The sequence below is a fragment of the Zerene cesonia genome, unplaced genomic scaffold (genome assembly GCF_012273895.1).
Source record: "Zerene cesonia ecotype Mississippi unplaced genomic scaffold, Zerene_cesonia_1.1 Zces_u001, whole genome shotgun sequence".
NCBI classification, from domain to species: Eukaryota; Metazoa; Arthropoda; class Insecta; order Lepidoptera; family Pieridae; genus Zerene; species Zerene cesonia.
In genome coordinates this window covers 1,657,940-1,679,203 of record NW_024045131.1, presented here as the reverse complement: position 1 = coordinate 1,679,203, position 21,264 = coordinate 1,657,940, and the positions used below count along the sequence as shown (strand labels likewise).

Genomic DNA, 21,264 nt, shown 5'->3' with positions numbered 1-21,264 from the left:
GCAGATGTCACATGTCGTCGAACTTTTTAATTCTTGGACATGCCGGTTTCCTCACGATGTTTTCCTTCACCGTTTAAGAAACATGAAATACATGAAATATTTCTGGTGGGATTCATTCTATCCCTACAAGAAATAAAAGTACAAATACTATATTAATGAGTAGCTACAGTGACACCAACTTATCTCTGAAATGGAGTCGTCATCCTCGGTAATGGAGCTGGTGGGTCGCCTGATGGTAAGCGCTACCACCGCCCATGGACATTTGAAGAGGCGTTAGCTTGATTGCAGACCTTACACTTCTAGAAATGGATTCACCCACTTCACATTGGAAAGGGATTAAGAAAGTATTGACGATAGGAATAAAGGAAAGGACTGGGATGGGTAAGGAAATAGATATAGGCCGCCGGCTCCCCCACTCACCGAACGAACACAGCAGAATGTTATTTCACACCGGTTTTCTGTGGGGGTGTGGTCCAATTCGTGCCGAAACGTGCTCGACTACCACATTGAACCTTTAGAACAATTTAGAAAATAACAATAAAAACACACAGCACTTGAAGTAGTGTGACAACTCGACATTTTCAGCTTATTTTTCTCAATCACATTCAATATAAAGATCACTATTTGCAAACATTTTAAGTACATTGTTTTTTTTTTGTTTGTATTTTGGTTTTGTGTGTTTATTTTCATTTCTTTGCTTTGTTCTTTTTTTATTTATTTATTTTTTTTTGTTTTTTGCATGTTTTTTTATTTTGTACTTTCATTGTTCTATTATGTATTATGTCCTTTCTCTTCTTATTGTGTACACACGTCTTCCAAATCTTTAATTTTTTATTACTTCCGCCTAACTTGGGTTGCTTGGAAGAGATTGCTTTTGAGCAATAAAGCCGCCCTTTGCCCTTTCCTTTCCATTTCCAATTTTTTTTGTTAATTTAATTGTTTTGTGTGCAATAAAGAATATTTCATTTCATTCATTTCATTTCATTTCATTTCATTTCATTTCATTTCATTTCATTCAATATAACTTTTTATTATGTCAACATATTAGTTATTTTAATGCCTGTAGTATAGAGTCATATAGGCTTGGTCATGTGGAACGAATGGATGAGGAAAGAGGACTAAAGAGAGCATACTTGGGCCGACCATTGGGTCGAGGCCCGGTCGGATGACCTAAATATCGCTATCGAGTTGAAGAAGGCCTGCGCGTGCTAATTGACAAGAAACCGCGCAGGACCGGGCAAGATGGAGTTCTCGTCTCGGAGACCAAGACCGACTTCGGGGTTTCAGCGCCACAGGAGTAAGTTAGTATAAAGTGGTTATTATAATTATTTAGGGTATATGCTTAATCATCATTTTGGGTATATAAGAAAAATGATTACGAAATAAATCTGTCTAGCAAAATATAAAGAAAAACACGTCACGTCTGCATATTAACTAATCTATAAGTAATAATTAGTCGTTAGTTAATTTATTTATTATTTATTCAGGACAACTAACAAAATGGACACCAATACATGATTAAAAACATAAATTATATAAATAGAAAAACCGAATTTATTTTTTATTTGTTTCTTTTTGTAGTATTCATATCTTACTAAAATTATAAGAGCGAAAGTTTGTATTATATAGATGTATGGATGCTTGTTACTGTTTAAGCGAAAGCTGTTTTCCCGTGAAACAGTAGCTATCGTATCTCTATAAAATTTGATACAAAGATAGACTATAGTCTGGATTAGAACGTAGGCTACTTTTTAACACGCTTATATTAGCTTGGCCTGTATCTTATATTATGTATGTATGTATGTATGTAATCGAATCTTTGAACATCATTTTCATCAATTTCCAGAAGTCTGATTAATTTGAAACTTTGCATACGTATCAAGGACCGATAACAATGCAATAATTTAATAACAGTTTCCCGATTGCCAGGATTAATAAATTCTCTTGTAGATCATTTGTAGAAGAGGGAGAAAGATAAAATATGATTTTGTCACAGACTAAAAATTAATTATAGTTTAAAAAAACTAAAAAGCACGCTTTTATTGCAAACTGAACTAAAAACTTGAAAATAATTTTTGATGGCAAAGAGTTTAATGTAACTATAGTTGCAGATGAAACAATCAATCATAATGAATCACCTCAAAACAAAATTATAATAAAATTTAAGTTATTAACACAATGATTCAATTCAGAGTAAAAAGCGTGGGGTGCTTAATATTTTTAAATATTACAATCATCATTGGTAACTGTCTATGAGAGGATAGTTATGAACTACAGTAAAATGCACCCAGGGTTCGACTCCCGCCTCGTGATCAAATTTTCTTCTATTCTTTAAATTAAAAATTACTAAAACTGAGCGTTGTTTTAACCACAAGTTTCCTCAACTTGTTAGTTTAAAACAACTTAGTTAAAAACTTGTTAAAACAACGCAACTAGTTCTGAGTAAAGTCCCTATTGCTAATATACTTGAACCAAAAATATGATAAGGATTAAGGACCAAAAAATTCCAAGGAACAACAACAATAAAACAAATGACTTTGTATTTTTATATCTTTATACTTTATTGACACCAATATATAACCTTAATTCTAAAGAACAGGTGTATAATCTTATGTTATAGTTAACTAAACATTAAATCCAACATTTATTACTTAGCTATAAGGTTAGGTTAAGTGTTTGATTAAATAAACAAATTTGAATTTTGTTTTTCCTGTAAAACCACGTATGTTAATGGTAATGAAAACATTTATACAGTAGAAATGGGCATATATATAACTCGAAAAACATAACCCCCCTTCAGCAATTGTATTCAGTCGGGTAAAAAACTTAAGAACAGACAGACGTACAAGCTAGTAGTTATCGAATATAGAATCATTATAGCGATATAATATATAGATACTAAAAGTAAAAAATAACTTAACACGCTAAATAACTTCTTACGCTTATAATAAATGCGAAACTAACTCGGTCGGTCTCTTTACGCCTAAACCACTGAACCCATTTGGTGGAAATTTGGTACAGAGATAGTTTGAAACCAGAGACCCAAATAGTTTTTGTGCAGGAAATCCCACAGAGAACTTAAAGCCCGGAAAACGCGGAGACAGTTTATCAGTTACCTTAAAAAAATCGTCAAAATCTGTTCACCCTGTCGAAAAACTTGAAGTGACAAACACAGAAAAATCTGGTCAAACTGAGCGCCTCCTCCTTTTTTAAAAGTCGATTAAATTTGGTACGTAGATAGTTGAACAACTTCTATGGGATACAGATTTACGCGGGTGAAACCGCGGGGCGCAGCTGGTTCATTTATAAATCAGTCTGGTTTCCGACAGCGTGCTTCAAAAATCAGGTAGTGCGTGGAGCGGTGATACCTAACATAGTACTTTGTATTACTAGGAATCCGGGCATTCTGCCAGAGAGCAATAGCTAGCCCTAATGATACGCTTTCGATTCGTGTGCGAAGCGGCAAACTGACATAGCAAGAAACTATACAGGTCTTAAGGGTGACTATTCGTTGCTTCTAAATATATATAACTCAAAGATGACTGACTGACATAGTGATCTATCAACGCACAGCTCAAACCACTGGACGGATCGGGCTGAAATTTGGCATGCAGATAGATTATGAAGTAGGCATCCGTTAAGAAAGCTAAGATATTGATAAATTCTGCCCCCAAGTGGATAAAATAAGGGATAAAGTTTGTACCGTGAAAATTTATTAAGACCGCACGGGCGAAGCTGCGGGAAACAGCAACTGATACTATACAGGTTTCAATTTCCATTTGAAATTGTTATGAGATTTTTTATTTGTTTCCGAAAACGCACGTCCACAAAAACTGGTAAAGCACTTATGTTACCCCACTTTACATCTACAAAAAAATATAACATACGCTTTCAAAAACCAATATTTTGAAGGAATTTTCAATGCATGTCCCACTCTTATATATTAAGGTAGAAAAACCTAATAATTTTTTCCAAACCATGACGCAGGGTGGTTGTAAAAATTCCTACAGTTTTTATTCCAGATAACTATATATATTAGTCAGGTTTATATATGACTATTACCTGCCATTCCAGTTATTAATAACCAGCTGCGCCCCGCGGTACACCCGCGTAAGCCCGTATCCCGTAGGAATAAGAAATATAGGGATAAAAAGTTGCCTATATGTTTTTATTATTATATGTATTTACAGTTGTCGAGCTGTCTATGTACCTAATTTCATTGTAATCGGTTCAGTAATTTTTACGTGAAAGAGCAACAAACACACATCCTTACAAACTTTCGAATATATAATATTAGTAGGATAGGATAGTAGGACTAGCAGTCCGCCCCGGCTTCGCCCGTGGTAGGTATATAGTCTATAGCCTTCCTCAATAAATAATAGATAGCCCTCGTAACACTAAGGATTTTTCAAATCGGACCAGTAGTTCCTGAGATTAGTGCGTTACCACAGGCTAAGCCAGGGCGGATCTCTAGTAACTAAATAAAATATAGCCCATAACTTTCAAATGTGTTCATTAGCTTCGGAGCCCATTAATTAAAAAAAAACCACAGCAAATACCATTATAGTAATCAAAATTAGAATAATCAACGGTGTACCTAGACAAAAACTTATATTATTGTCAGACATTAATATTTCATACTTCGCCAATTTTTATTACATTTAAATAAATATATAAACCTACACCGCTTTTAAATCGTCAAAACAAGATCAAATTTAAATGGGACCACATGACAAGCTTTCAAATATACAAAGAATCATTAAAGTCGAATCACCCAGTTAAACGTTAGGAGATAAAAAACCAAAAAATACAGTTAAATTGAAAATCTCCTCCATGTATTGAAGGAAAGGCTGTAAATACTCAATAAATAGGTTAAATAAAAGTCACGGTTCAATAAATATATATGTAATTAAGAAATATCAAAGAGACTTCAATCGCAGTTTTCTATTCCCATATTATTTTCGAAGCTCATTGTACTATATACCTTGTTTAATTAAATTTGTCAATTTTACTTTTTGTTTGTATTATGCAATGAAAAAAATCTTTAAGTGTGTTTTACTGTTACTATAAAATGGCTAGAACAATGAAAAAAAATGTAAACTCTATGACCGCTTATCTCTCTGAAATCAATATTTCAACTTAATAAAATAAATTAAAATATTGTTTTGTGTCTTAATATCGTTATAAATATGATAATGATTTGTTTACTGCTTAAATAATTAATTATTTATTTAAAATACGAATTCCAAAAGTCAAAAATAAAGACTAGCAGGTGATAATTAAACACATTAAAATGCGACCCTTAAAAATAGCATAAGACCAAATAAATAATTTGATTTTTCTCATGGAAAAAAGATTCATACTGACCGATTAACTCATAGCTCCCACTTTAAATTGAATTAAGCAATTTAAAAAAACAAGGTATATAGGTATAAATGAATCATCGAAAAATTATTGCCACGTTTCATCATGAACGAATATATAGATATAAATAGATGGTAACTCACATCAAACCTATGAGTGCTGTGATGTGGCGAGTGAAGTTTAAAGTCATTTATTTCGGTCACAGTAAATTCAGTACAATGTAGTGAATTCATAGGTAGACTACCATCCCTGATTGGAAGGCAATGCTGTTAAATTTTCAGTTCAATACAACACAGCACACATAGCCATATTCTTTCAGAAAAAGCAAACAAGTCTCATTGATAGCTGTGTAATGTCAATAGATAAAACATTGTCTTATTAATGACAGTATCGATTGGTGTAATAATACAAGTTCTCTTATTCTACTATTTTCGCACTTATGCTACAATGTAATGACATGAATTATAGATGATACAATGAAGCTTACATTAATTACGTCTATACTAGAACTTTTTTGCATAGGCGCTCGAAAAATATAAGATACGGTTTCAAGAACCTATATTTTTATGGCATTCTCATTGCATATCCCGCTGTTCAGTTTTATTTGAAGCGATCATTATATTTTCCAAACAACGATATAGATGGTTGTAAAAATTGCTACACAGTTTGTATATGACAGTTGCAAAAGCTTGCTTGGATGGTAATTTTCGCATGAGACCGGCTCGTGAATGAGGATAATTTGAAAATGAGGGAGGAGCAGTGAGGGCTATGCTAGACTTGGTGTTAGTTATGTGGATATTGAGAGGACTGTTGGTATTACTGGTGGTGATGAGGAGCATTGGTGAGAGGGAATTGATAAAATTTCTTTGAAATTCCACCTTGTGGGAATGCATTTTAAGAGTAAAGCTGTGTATTAATGGTAGACATTTGTTAAACATCAAATTGTTTCAGATTTGCTATCAAATATGTCACCGGGAACTGTGCATTGCAGTGTTAAGAACAAATGTTGGAATGTTTGCACCTGAGCTGCAGCAACATATTATTTCCAACAACACTTGATCAATATAATGTTTACCTTAATATGAAAAAAATTGCTTTGGGGTAGCAAAAATATTATGACTTGTATTTTTCATATGTTAAGCAATATGAGAATTACAAATAATAAAATAGTAATTCAATTTAAAAAATCAATGATAATTTTTTGTCTTAAACAACTTTCCACAAGATGGAATTAGAAACCAGGATGATGATCACACACACAGAAAAGAAATAAACAAAAAAAACAAATCGCAAATCAATAGCTATGCACGCTTATAAAAAATAAAATAAAACAAATTCAAGAAATTAAGTTTTACCTAAAAACTCCAAACGTTTGTCCAACAGTGCCGATAATTGTTCAAGTTGGGTGAATTCTCGGTTATACTGCCTATTGAAAGGGGAAGGGGCGTATGGTTTAGGGGAGGTTGGGGTTGAAGAAGATGTCAATAACTTCATAATTATAGACTCAAGCTTAGCATTCCTCTTATCGATGTGAGCAATTTTTACACCCAAAGCCTCTGTGTTCAAGATCATCTTCTGCAGCTTGTTCCTGCTGTGCTGCAGACGGAATTCCATAATATCACAATGTTTGCACTTCTTTGGAAAGTCGCACATATCATGATCCAACAGAGAGCTAGATTCTATCGAGGACCATGTCCGCTTTAGTGGGTGCGATGATAACAGATCCAAGTATGACTCTTCGAGACTCCTCATAGGCATGAAGGCTTGCTTTATCACTTTAGGGAGTGGTGTCATAGGCTTCTTAAACGAAACCTCGGGGACCGGTTCCTCGGGCGGCGGCGGTGGCGGCGGAGGCAGCGGCGGGGGCGGCGGCGGCGGCTGCACGGCAGCGGATGTCGAAGAACTCATGGAATTTGCTTCTGACGATTGACTACTAGTAGTTCTTTTATGAGAGAACGCGTGCGGAGGCAAATAACCTGTTCGGTAAAAGTTTTGCTCCTCAAATACATCGGCATGCACATATTTGCAATTCGCATGCTTGCAGACTTTCGTTTGGAAGTCGCGGCAGAATGTATACACACCGACCAGCTGGGAGATATCAAACTTGTGCGCGTACCTGCACGTGCCAATTCTTTTGCATGTCCCACGGACGTAATCACGGCAGATGGTCGCGCGGGGCTTTACGTCCTCCCGTTGCGGTTGGTCTTGAGACGGTTTTTTGCCACCATCATAGGGCCCATACGCTCCTATATATTCATGGTCCACGACTTCTTGTTTCACGGAAACATTCCAAGGTGAGTCTGGAGGAGGCGGCACGGGCGGCAAGGGCGGTTGAACATCTGTCTTCTTCTCTGGATATATGTCTGGCGGCGGGGGAGGTGGTGCCCGAGCCACATCAGATATTTCATTGCGATCCATCTTCGACCTTATAAACTTCTTCATGTTTTTAAAATTAGGAGACGATTTAAAGTGGATTAAGTGCTCTGCTACGCCAACTCGTCTTGGTAAATTTGCACCTGCGCACGACTCCTGCATTTACATGAAATTGCATTCACTTTGTTATTGTTCCTTGAATCCCAATCCGTAGCATTTTATAGAATAACCGAAACAAGCTGTTAGCCTAATTTCATTTGAACCTTTTACGAATCAATTTAAAATAACATAACAGAAGACAAGGAATTATTTTAGCTCAATATAAATCCTCATAATTGTAACTTAAGCAACCACCATTTTGTATTTTATTCACAACAATCAACACGCCATCTTGATCTACATTATTTTAAACTTTTATGTATACAGTGTACAGACTACAGAGCATTAGTACCACAGATTAAGTAATTAATGGCTATGACAGAAGGCCACAGATTGAGTAATAATTATTAGAGAAACGCCACGAAAGATGCACTAAGTGCCAAAGAAAAGAATGTTTTGTTGTAACTTGTGATAACAGAAAATTCCTATTAAGATTTAAAGTTCGATACTCTATTTTCCAAGCCAGGCAAAAGTTATCCCAGAAAAGTATTGGGCTATTTACAACAGTCAAGCACCTATGAGTATTACCACAGATAACATAATGCTATTCTAGTAGTATTACTTAATAAATCAAATTTAATTAGTTTGGTTTCTAATGTCAAAATTCATACTGACTTCTAAATTTAGGATTCTAACGCTCTGAATGCGATAACATTTCCTAAATTCAGTGACAACTAAATTTAGTGCAGTCTAATATCCGCATTATCGATATTATATTATGTCAATGTCGTCATATGTATGTGACAACTACACTAAAATGTCATAGTTTAATTTGCCAAAGAACTTTTGAGTTTTTGACTTCGTTTGACTTTTATATTGATCTAATTTTCAAAATAAAAAGTGCATAATTACACTAATATTTTTTAAATAAATATACAAATGTAATTTGGTTTAAAATCTAATGATATACGATGAGTTGTTTTTATTTAAAAATTTACGTTCTTTTCAACGTTATATATATTTGTTTTGGACTAAACAGAGATGAAATTATTTTTCATTACAATAATACGTGAGTATTCAAAAGTGTTTGTGTATTGTACAATAAAAACGAAGAATTGGATATTTTATAAGTGCTATGCAGTACAGTAGTGTAGTATTTCTTATATTATCTAAAAATACATTAATTATTACTTTTTCTTTGATTAAATGAGGTCATTATACAAGATACCGCTTTTGTTCGTTTCGTCTTATCAATCTTTTTAATTTATTGTAAAATGTTACAGTATCTAAATTAATTATATTTCAATCAACTTAAAACAAAGGACATGGTTCTCGATTCAAGTGTATTTTTTTTATGTTTGAGTTTTGTGCAGTTTGTAAGTATGTATTTTTACTGTTTCACACAAAAACCACTGAACCAATTTTGATAACACTTGGCAGTGTTATAGATATGCTACAGAAATACTTGTTTCTGTCTGAAGGCTATTAAGCTAGCATTGCAATTGAAAATACAAGTGAAAAGTATTTAATACACTATCTGTGACTTTATGAGCTCACCGTTAAACTTATAAATAAACAATTATTCAAATTATTTATAAATAGTAACATCTATTAATGTTGCTGGCAACAAAACAATTAGAATTTTGACAAAAATGAAACAAAATGTATGTTTCAGTTACAAATACAATGAACTATACACGGTGGCTGTCAGTAAGAACACAGAATACATTATGGAATTTGCTGGCGTAAGTATCTATCCAAGCTCACCTATCCATAAAAAATCTATTATACTAATATTGTAGAGCTGATAAGTTTGTTTATTTATTTGATTGAACGCGCTTATCTCAGGAAGTTCTGGTCTGATTATAGAGGAAGGCTATCACGCTTCACCCATGGTACATATATAGCCTATATATGTACCATGGGTGAAGCGGGGGCGGACTGCTAGTGATCAATACGGAAGTTTGCCAGACCATTAAGTCATAAGCATAGTATTATGGTTAAATCCCGAGTCCCCTAATGCAGTATAGAGCAGATGATATACTTACATCTGTTCCACTGATCAATTTTCTTCATGGACAAGTAGGTGATCAGCCTTCTGTGTCCAGCCAGACCAGTCCAGTCCAGACAGATATTTTTTTGTGACTCCCCACCCAGAGTAAAATCCAGGACCCCTTGGTTTTATGCTCGCATGTTAACCGATGTAAATTGTTTGACAAACCAGCCAAAACCTGCCCCCCCCACCCCAGGAAGTATGTAGAAAATAATTATTCTATATAGAGTTACCATTTTGAATTGTATTTGCTTTCTTCTTGCACACATTCACCGTTTTCTTTAAAGGACTACGAGGCGTATGACACGCCGGCCCGGGTGACGGTCGCCAGCGATTTCGCGAATCGTACGTACCCACTCTTCATCACGGCCAGGCAGCAGAAAGGTATTTGGATAGATTTTATTCAGCCGTCATCGTCATCATTATCACTTCTTTTATCATCATGGATATTAAAATCATCACCATAACTATCGGTATCATCTTAATAAATATCCATTTATCATTATTATCATTGTCATCGTCATAATAATTATGCATTTATCATCATTATCATCATCATCATCATCATAATTATCATCACAGCCAAACTACATCATCATTTACTCACTCTTAACGCCGCAGAAACTAAATATTCATCATACTATTCATACTTTCATACTATACTTACTATATCCTATGCTACTAATATTATAAATGCGAAAGTTTGTAAGGATGTGTATGTGTTTGTTGCTCTTTCACGCAAAAACTGCTGAACCGATTGCAATGAAATTTGGTACCTACGTTGGAGAACTGGAATAAACATAAAGACAACTTTTTATCCCGATATTCCTACGGGATACGGATGTACGCGGGTGAAACCGCGGGGCGCAGCTAGTGTTTTCATAAAACTTAAGCATCGCAACACTGTGACCGCGTGGTAAAAATACATTTTCACGGTAAAATCTTTCCTCCCCTATTTACCGATTACGATAAACGACTATCCGGGCGGAGCTGGGGCGTGCAGCTTTTTACAGCTATTTTAAAAAAAAATTCCAGGTGTCTTTTCATGGCAGCTTCCCATGACGGTGCAGACGATCAGCGGCTTGGAGCAGTTCACGAACATATCGCGTACTCTCTGCCCGCACAATAATATATTCTCCGAAGACGAAGATACTTGCCGTGAGTTATGTTCCAGCTACCCCTAAACCCTATGTATAGAAGAAGGACATATTTATTTATTTTATTTATAATGCTTTATTGCACAAACTTAGACAAAAACAGCAAGAATACAATAAAAAAAAAAGGCATCGTTTGTGCAAGAGGCGGCCTTATTGCTTAACAGCAATCACTGCCAGGCAAACTAGTTGGAAAGGAAAGAAATAGGCAAGGTTACACACACATCAGCGATATTGTATTCGAAAATGGCCGTATGAGTCGCGCTCTTTCGCTCTCGCACATGGAACAGATTATATCTCGCTCGCTCGAGTCGGGCAATTACCTGAATTTCGTAGTGTCAGTGTACACAGTTGCTCAACAGATATTCACCATGAATACGAGGCTTAAGCTTGGTAGCGGTCAGCGTGAGCGAAGTAAATGGCAGGTTCTGGGTTCGATGCGTGGGGACTAATTAAAATATCTCCATCTGGCGTGATTGTGTTTTTCTATTACTATAATAAGCATTAATAAAACCCTTGAATAATGAAGTTTTCATACTGATTTTATCATATAATTTTTTCAAATAAAGCCAGGTTCCTAATAATAGATTTAAAACTCACTATCTTAATCTATACATGCGAATTGAAAAATGGTAACATGAATCGCCGCTGTCACTTGCCGCCTCATACCGTCTCTGTCTATCACATGTTTTTCTCATACGTCTTTCTTTTTCTGTTAACGCTTCAGTCAGTGACAAATGGATTCGAGTGTACTGCGGGCCGTTAATACGTAAATATACGTTTATAAAATAATCACACACGCTGATGTTGCTAGTTTTTCTTTCACTGTTCATTCATGCATCCACGATAGCATTACGCCTGCATTCCTCCTAGGGTTAGAAGCATAAAAGTATAGACGAACACCGAAGATTTTGTATTCTATTTATGCCGCGCTCTTTTACTCTCACGCATAAAACAGACTACATCCCGCTCGCTCGCCTCCACGAGTCGGGCAATTGCCTGACTCGTTGCCATTATAGAGCGTGTGCAATGAGTGTTAAAGACATCCTAAGCTAGGCAGGTTTCGTTTAGACCATATAACTCACGACTCGCGCGTGTTACCTATTGTAATCGAGCGGCAATTGTCCTCAGATGTGTCCACACTGAACACACCCATAGTGCACCTGACTTCCTCGTCGCCGGATCCCATAAACGTGACCATCCTGGTGGAGACCGTCCAGGATTTCTACGTGAAACTGAACGAAACGACGAATCTGACGAGCACACCGAGCCAGCCCAAATACTATTTCTACCCGTTCGACCAGGGCCGGAACAGCGTGGTCGATCTGGCAGCGCAGAGGGCGAGGAAGAAGTATTTATGCACTGGCAATGGGGGGGGCAAGCGGTATTTCGTGAACAGAAATTTGGATACGGCGTACGGATGGTTGTCTCGGCCGAAGAGCGTCATTCTGATTATTGAATCGGATGACGATTTATGCGCAGTTGTGTCCATTCAGAACTTCTCCGTATGTATACAAACTTATATGCGAATGTAGGTACACACCGGAGGCGCTACCTCTGCGAATGTTCACGGGCGGTGGTGATCGCTTACCATCAGGCGTACCACCAGCTCGGTTGCTTGCTATTCCACATTCATAATTCTTAAACGTTTTTTTTTTTCGAGATTTTAAATAATTTCATTTGAAGAAGGCCAGGCCAGGCTTCTGAAAGTCTGTCTGAAAGTCACAATTTCAAAGTCAGTTTTTGTACTCTTTTTGAGTTCTTTTTTAAGGTATTAAAAAAAATTATAAAAACATTTTCAGTGTCCAGTTTTCGACAATGAAAGGGATATTTTATATGATGGTTATTATTTAACAATGACCAGGAGAGGAGGTATTACGTTAACGGTAATGTATACATTTCCATACTAATATTGTATTAATCTATACTAATATTATAAAGTTGAAGAGTTCGTTTGTTTGAACGCACTAATCTCAGGAACTACTGTTCTAATTTGATAAATTCTTTCAGTGTTAGATAGCCCATTTATTGAGAAGGCTATATGCTATATATGTACCGCAGGCGTAGCCGGGGCGGAGAGCTAGTAATAATAATATTTAAAAAAAAATACGCTTTAATGATAGAGTCAACTGAATTGTCTCACTTGAAATTATTAAATTCTGGCGATTTTTATCAGGATAATAAGACAAACTCATGAAACTATTGTATTGTCACCGACCCTTGATAAGTTAACAAAGATTGAATTTAATTTGTTCGTTTGAAGTGGGTCAAAATCGAGTTTAAAGAGGTCGGTTACAAACGAATAAAAGGTCGTCAAAAAGTGTTCCGAGCGACGGTTAAGAATTAGATTTTTATATTCATTGAAATTGAAACCTTATTTCGTCGCAATAATGTTCAAAGTCACAATATCGCTCAATAGAAAATTCTGGCTCACACACGCATAGGCAGAGTTTGACTAAGGACAATTTTTGATTTTTTTTTTTTACTTACAGCAAGATTCATTCCCCGTTGGCTTCTACATTGTATTCATTGTGAAGACATCGGACGAGGACTGTACCGGACAAGCTACTGGTAATTCGAGTTTACCCAAAATGGCCCAGTATTTCGGGTGGGACGATTCGATCAGTGTACCAACGAACGATGGCAGAGTCAAAACTTTCAGGTTTATTGAGATTTTAGATTTGTTTTAAAATATAAATTTGAAAAATTATAATTATACAAGTCCAAGAGATAGTATCACTTTAACTACATAGTATTAAAAAAATAAAATAAAAATCATTTATTGAACAAATTATATATCACATACAACATGAATCCCAGACTCCTAATATAGCTTTCGCTGTGTTTCAGGAGTCTGTGTCTTCCCGATACATTACATACAAGTTCAATTTAAGACGAAATAAAATATAATTGCTGCTACATACAAATGAAATTTTAATTCGAGGGACGAAAAATAGATGTTGGCCGATTCTCATATATACCGGATAAGCGCAAAAAATTTCATCAAAATCGATCAAGCCGTTTCGGAGGACTATGGCAACGAAAACTGTGACACGAGAATTATTCATCCAAAATAATATTAAAACACGATTATTATCTGACATGCTATATCTTATACCTTTAAACGAGCAATTCTTGTATATATATATATAATTGGAATCTCGGAATCGGCTCCAACGATTTTCATGAAATTTAGTATATAGGGGGTTTCGGGGGCGATAAATCGATCTAGCTAGGAATCTTTTTTAGAAAATGTCATATTCGTGTTTTATCGACTTAAACTTACTTTTTTAACAAATAGGGGGCGTTTGAGTAGTCCCATCTTATTATGATTCTTCCTGACATCTATTGGCGAATAATAATACTATAAATGCGAAAGTTTGTGAGGATGGATGCATTGTATGCGTGCGTCTGTTACTCTTTCACGCAAAAACTACTGAACCGATTGCAATGGAATTTGCTTCGTAGATAGCTGGACAACTGAAATAACACATGGGCACTTTTTATACCGATATTCCTACGGGATACGGACTTACGCGGTTTCGACCGCGGGTCACAGCTAGCTATTAATATAATAAATGCGAAAGTTTGTAAGGATGTGTGTGCGTTTGTTGCTCTTTCACGCAAAAGCTACTGAAGCGTTTGCAATGAAATTTTGTACGTACGTAGCTGGACAAGTGGAATAACACATGGGCAACTTTTTATCTCGATATTCCTACGGGACACAGACTTACGCGGATGAAACCGCGGGCCGCAGCTAGTCTGACATATATTAATTATCATTAAAATAGCATTTCTTATTTGTTTCAGTTTACGCATAATTGAGACAATATCATATCAGGAGTATATGATAGCCGCGGGCGCAGCGTTGGCTTTCTTTCTATCCTTCTATATCGCCTTCATACTAGTTATTATCTTTCAGAGGCGCCGGAGCCACCTTACTGAGGGTAGGTGGAAAAAAATTTTTATTAACACGCTTTAATTAGCTTCGCCCGTATGGTGTGTAACTGAGTACTTATGACTCGATTTTGATCCACTAAATATTTGTTTTTTTTATTTGAATATCATAGACATCGTCAAATGTGCAGTTTTGATTTGATTTGATTTGAAACATTGCCAGAGCCACTATTAGCGCCGTCGACGCCGCACGACAGCTCGCTGGCGTCGCGCGGCGCACGCGCAGAGCGCAGCGGCAGCAGCCGCCACTGCGACGGGGATAATAATAGGACCGGTGAGTTTACTTGTTGAGCACGCTTCGGCACGAATTGGGCCAGCTCGCACCGGGGAAGTACCACACCCCCACAGGAGACCGGCGGGATATAATAGCATGGCTATTGTGTTTCGTACGGTGAGTCGGGGAGCTGGAGGCCTATATCCTATTCCTTACTCCTCCCAGCTCTGTATTCCTCTGGTCAATCCTGTCTTTATCCCTTCCCAAATTAAAGTCGGCAATCTTTGTAGAGGCGTAAGGTCTGCAATAGACCTTACTCCTCTCCAAGTGTTCATAGCGGTGGTACGCTTACCAGGCTACCCACCAGCTCCATTGCCGACGATAACAAATAAAAGTCACCATTGTTATCCATCCAATCATTTATTCTTTCTTTCTCTCTTCTATTCAGCGTGTAATCTAACGACGCATATAAGTGTTTTATTTGAATAAGCCATGCTAATATCTAGCTTTAAACTATAAAAACTACGCCGCTCCAGTTGAGAACTTGAGCTTACTAGAGTTAGTTCATAGTACTTATGAAAACAATTTTATAACAGCGCCATCTATGAGATTTCATAAAATTCAAATCAAGTTACATGTTAATACTTTTCGGATATTATTAATTAAAATTTTATCATATTGGCGAGAGGTTAGTAGTTAGTTATTCTTAAAATTCATTGGTGGTAATGTGCAATTCTTCATAAAAGTTGTATCATTGTTCATACAAAACCCTCCAAATCTTGTGCAGAGTTGAGCAAGACGATTTAAAAAAAATTCGATGTTAAGTTAGAAAAAAGTGATATTACTTCGACATACAAACAGATACCTTTGTACAACAGCTAGGTAAACAACCTTTGTCGCAATTAATTAAGGGTTAATTCGAACATATGCCCTGATCTCTCAAGTATACGCGGACGAAGTCGCGGGCAATAGCTAGGTAAACAAAATTTATAATAAAACATTTTGTTTAGCAGAGGGTAGTTCGTCATCGGACACCGACTCTGACCTGTCCACACTGGACGACATAAACACGGAAAAAGATCTCTACCTGCACGGAAATAAACTCTGTGTTGCCAATTTATCCAGGTTGGTATTTATTTTTACCAATTTCTACTAAAAAATGGTAAATTATTTTAACGTGCCCCCACACAACTAAGGTTTGACATTTGCAAATGTTTCCGTTTCCTTTTCCTCACCCTTTCCCCGTCCTTTCCTTCTTTCCAGTCGTCAATCCTTTCCTTTATCCCTTACCCCTTAAAAGTGGGTAAAGCATTCGCAAAGGCACTACCTCTGCTCTGTTCACGGACGGTGGTGATCGCTTACCACCAGGCGAAACACCAGCTCAGTTACCCGCTATGACATAAAAAATTTAAAATAGTTATACTTATTTAGGTATGTTTTCTGAATTATAAGTGTACGACAAGTAGAGAAAGAAAGATTCCACTTCACATATTAAACACCAGCTAAACGATGAACTCAAACTCAAACATCTATTTATCCAATTGGACTTCTTATAGCGTAGCACTTGTATCTGTATCTCAAGACACAAAAATCGCATCGTTGCGACTGGAAAAACAGACAGACAAACGAACAGCACACTTTGGAGATTTGTAACACATATCTCTCGATACAGATGCCGGCCCCGGGTGCTGTCCGCGCGCTCGAAAATGTATCTCTGGAACGTGCTAACCGTCGCCGTGTTCTATACTCTGCCAGTTATACAACTCGTGGTCACTTATCAGAGGGTGAGTGTTGTCCTACTTTCCCACCGAAAAGGGTCACCGACGTTCCTGGTGGGGGGAAAGGGGGGGGGGGAGGTATCACACCATACACAGTACAACATATACAAATATACAAATACATACAGTATATACAGTATACACAAATTTCTTATTGAACACGAAAAGAAATGGCGCCAGTTGATTGGAGACCAATCGAGTCTTGTCTATCTATATATCTGTCTATCAAACTCTTTGTCGAATAAAACAGTTTCTCATTTCCATAATACTCGGGTACCCTCAGAAGGAAGGCACCCGGTCTTTTGGAAGGCTTACGTGGGGACACAGATCCAACACGCAGAAGCCCTTTTGAGATTTTTAATGTGTTATGTGACATCAGCTGCAGCCTGCCCATGACTGCACTATAGAGTTACAGCTCTGGGCAGTCCACGGCCGATGTAGGACTATTGCAAAATATGGACATTTAATATCTAGGCTATGGAAAGGGATATTAAATGGAACCGTGTAAGGAACTATTGGGAACTATGGCACCTGCCTTCTCACTTTAGGAAATTATTATTATAATTATGTTCTCAGTAGTATACTTATACAAATAATGATGCTACTGCGGCTATTCAGCTACTGAACAAGAATCTGTTCTACTCAAACTAGTTTATACTTTAAGTAATATATGTGAAGGTTCTACTAACGACACTACCATACTACATGTGTTGCTCCTGAATATAACATGTAGCATAGTAGTTTAAAGTGACATCTACTAACGAAACTACTATGCTACATGTTTCACTCAAAGGAGTAATATACAAATACGTTTCACTGACAATCCTTCCATGCTACATGTGTACTAACGACGCTACCATGCTACTCAGCTACTGAACCAGTCGGGGAACCAGGATCTGTGCTACTTCAACTTCCTCTGTGCGCACCCGCTGATGGTTCTCTCTGATTTCAACCACGTCTACTCCAATTTGGGCTACGTGCTACTTGGCGCTCTGTTCCTAGCCGAAGTGTGGCATAGACATCGGAGGTATAAGGAGAATAACGTGAGTCATCATCATCATCATCATCAGCCCATATGTGTTCCCACTCCTGGGACACAGACCTCCTATGAGGGTTCAGGCCATAATCCACCACGCTGGCCAAGGGCGTGGCAGATGTCACATGTCGTCGAACTTTTGATTCTCGGACATGCCGGTTGCCTCACGATGTTTTCCTTCACCGTTTCGAGCAGTGGTGGATACATGCGCAGATAAATTGGAAAATCTTTATTTCTTGCGCGCTCGCCCGGTCTCGAACCCCCGACTTATCGATTTTAAGTCCGAGGTCCTCACCTGAGCCACCTGCTATATGTACTGCTATTTATAATAGGTAATATAACAAGTAATAAAGTACCTACACACATATCACAGCGATAAATAGTAATCTAACCATTCCATAACATCACACTTTCGGTTTTATAATATTGGGAAATTAGGATATATTCTATATTAATACCAGCGAGTCTTTTTGCTTTATCTCTGAATACATTTTTCTTCTATACGAGTGTGTGTCACTGAACTCCTCTTAAACGGCTCGACTGATCTAAATTGTTAGACTTTCAATCGGATGAATCGAGATTTAGTATTATGTAATTATACCGACTACCGACTCTAAAACCAACGGCGGATTGTTTCCTTTCTTTCTTTCTTTTTTTCTTCTCGCTTTCAGGTAGAGGTCGGTATACCGCAACACTTTGGCCTGCTCTACGCAATGGGTATAGCCCTGGTGAGCGAGGGCTTACTCTCCGCCGCGTACCATGTGTGCCCGAATAGCATGAATTTCCAGTTTGGTGAGATCTCTTCTATTCTCTATGTATCCCTTCTTCTCTCCTTTCTTAAGTAGAGACGTTTTATTTTTTTTTTGCTACTTTTAAATAAGAATTTATTAGTATCGAATTAATTTATTAATTTGTGTCTGTTTTTATGTTACTTTTTTATCTCATCTCATCTCATCTCAAATAATCTTTATTCAAATTGTTGATGTGATGAAGTGATCATGTATACTCTTAGAATTGTCCAGTTTCTTTCATTTGCATTTGCTCATAAAATGAAAACAGTGGGTCAAAACTTTTACCCTCTGCTTCCCACGCGTTAAATTCGGAATATTTTAAAAGATGTTATACATATAAACCTTCCTCTTGGATATCCCTATCTATTAAAAAGAACCCCTATCAAATCCACCACGCAGGTTAAAGATTTAAGCATACATATTGTCATATGTACAGAGTGGTCGCTTGTGGTTTATGTCAATTTATTTTTATTTACTAATGAATTATTAGGAAACAACCCATCTGACAAATTATGTGTAATTTAATTTCATTTTTTTTATGAATACAGCTTATATATGAAAGAGTAAATCATGGTAATCAGGGTTTTTATATATGCCTCGTTCACAGATACGTCCTTCATGTACGTAACAAGTGTGCTGTGTATGGTGAAACTGTACCAGGCGCGACACCCGGACATAAATGCGCGTGCGCACGCAACGTTCGGTGTACTCGCATTGATCATATTCATCGGTGGGTATCACTTTTATACGCTTATAATTGTTTTGACTTACGAAACGTCTACCATCAGGTTACCTTAGATTGTTATGTTTAGATTAGACGATTTAATGAATATCGTGTAAACCTATTACCTAAATATAGATAGATATATTCGAAGAAACGTTTTCATTACTCAGTGCAAATGAATGAATTTATGTTTACAAAAGATTTAGCATGAATTTAATGTTGTTTTTTCTGAAATTCAGGTCTCGTCGGCGTCCTGAACGCTAACTTCTACTTCTGGGTCGCCTTCACTGTACTACATCTGGTCACATGTCTTGTGATGACCTTCCAGATCTATTATCTCGGAAGGTTCCGTTTGGGTAAATGCTTTTTTATTTGTGCTATTTATTAATTGACTAGATAACCTGGTGAAGTTATCTAAACTTATATTATAAAAAGGAAATGTATGTGGATACAAAACCACATATTGTGTACAGAAAAACTGCTGGACCCGATTTCGAAAATTCTGTCACAATTACAAAGCTACATCTTCACTGAGCGACCTGGGCTGTATATGTATCACGTCGGAAGAATCGCTAATCGTCCACATATTTTTTGTTAATTTACCATTATCTTCGTTTATTTATATATACTTTTTGTATGTATGTATATCTCTAAAGCAGAATTAAGTGAGTCTAATACACTGCTTTTGTTTATATTCTGTACTGTACTTTCGACATTTAATAAATTCTCTTTTCACAATATCTGTTCTGTAGAAAATGAATAAAAGTGGTCTCACAATAGATCCCTGTGGAACGCCTCTATGGATTGTACCATAGGTTAAATAGAACATGTTAGGGACTGCAATTATGTGCGATCACTCAGACGTCTGGCAAATTATCATCTGTAATACTCGAGATATTTACAATTTTTCTGGAACTTAGTAAAAGGGTTTTCTGGGAATTTTTAAAACGGGATTTTTATGAGTTCTACAGTTGCTCTGGTCGAAATATGATCTCCGCCATCGCACTTGCGTTGTTGTTCGCGCCGCCATTTCACAGGAATGGCATTGATAATCCTCTTATAATGCATAAATGAGAACATTTATCTATATAATTCCGTAACGAAAATAAACCTTAAACAAATAAAATTTGTTAGTAATATTTTACACCCATACTAACTGACCGGGCAAACGTTGTTCTGCCTAACTCTTATCATTTAGGGGTATGAAAAATAGATGTCGGCCGATTCTCAGACGTACCCAATATGCATACAAAATTTCATAAGAATCGGTCCATCTGTTTCGAAGGGGGTCCGGTAAATAAAATTGTGACGCGGGAGTTTTATTTATAAGACGATTGCAAACTGTATGCGCAGAGCTGGGCGCGCTGTGCCGCGCGGCGCGCGCGCTCGTGCGGCGCCCGCTCGCCGCCGCCGCGCCCGCGCGCGCCGGCCGCTGCGCGCTGCTGCTGCTCGCCAACCTCGCCAACTGGGCGCTCGCCGCCTACGGGTGCGCTCCACGCCGCTCCACACCGCACCACACTACACTACACTACACTACACTACACCACACCACCCTACACTACACTACGCTACACACACTGCACACCGCACCACATCACACTACACTACACTACACACACTTCACACAGCACCACACCGCACCACACCGCACCACACTACACTACACTTCACTACACTACACTACACTACACTACACTACACAACACTACACCACACTACAC

At 37.2% G+C, this 21,264-nt stretch overlaps 3 protein-coding genes across 3 annotated transcripts in view; 2 read left to right on the top strand and 1 right to left on the bottom strand.

The window, feature by feature from the left end:
• LOC119838075 overlaps positions 1 to 6,423 on the top strand; it is a 7,932-nt gene extending 1,509 nt beyond the window's left edge. The window contains exon 2 of the mRNA XM_038363884.1: positions 6,316 to 6,423. Coding sequence (XP_038219812.1) covers positions 6,316 to 6,423 — 108 coding nt within the window. The remainder of the gene's footprint in view (positions 1 to 6,315) is intronic.
• On the bottom strand, positions 4,889 to 8,157 carry LOC119838175 (formin-binding protein 4-like). The gene has a single exon (XM_038364018.1). It carries the CDS (start codon positions 7,897 to 7,899, stop codon positions 6,709 to 6,711), a length of 1,191 nt encoding a protein of 396 aa, XP_038219946.1. The 5' UTR covers positions 7,900 to 8,157; the 3' UTR covers positions 4,889 to 6,708.
• A 525-nt stretch (positions 8,158 to 8,682) lies between these two features.
• On the top strand, positions 8,683 to 21,096 carry LOC119838074 (SID1 transmembrane family member 1-like; the record flags this gene model as incomplete). The annotated part of the gene is made up of 17 exons (XM_038363883.1): positions 8,683 to 8,905; positions 9,512 to 9,581; positions 10,177 to 10,273; positions 10,925 to 11,047; positions 11,771 to 11,812; positions 12,175 to 12,548; positions 12,846 to 12,929; positions 13,536 to 13,705; positions 14,854 to 14,990; positions 15,164 to 15,274; positions 16,228 to 16,339; positions 16,887 to 16,998; positions 17,862 to 18,035; positions 18,700 to 18,820; positions 19,427 to 19,549; positions 19,783 to 19,899; positions 20,897 to 21,096. Coding segments are annotated over exons 1-17 (2,265 nt in total), but the record flags the coding sequence as incomplete, so codon positions are not given.
• Between the last annotated feature and the right edge of the window lie 168 nt (positions 21,097 to 21,264).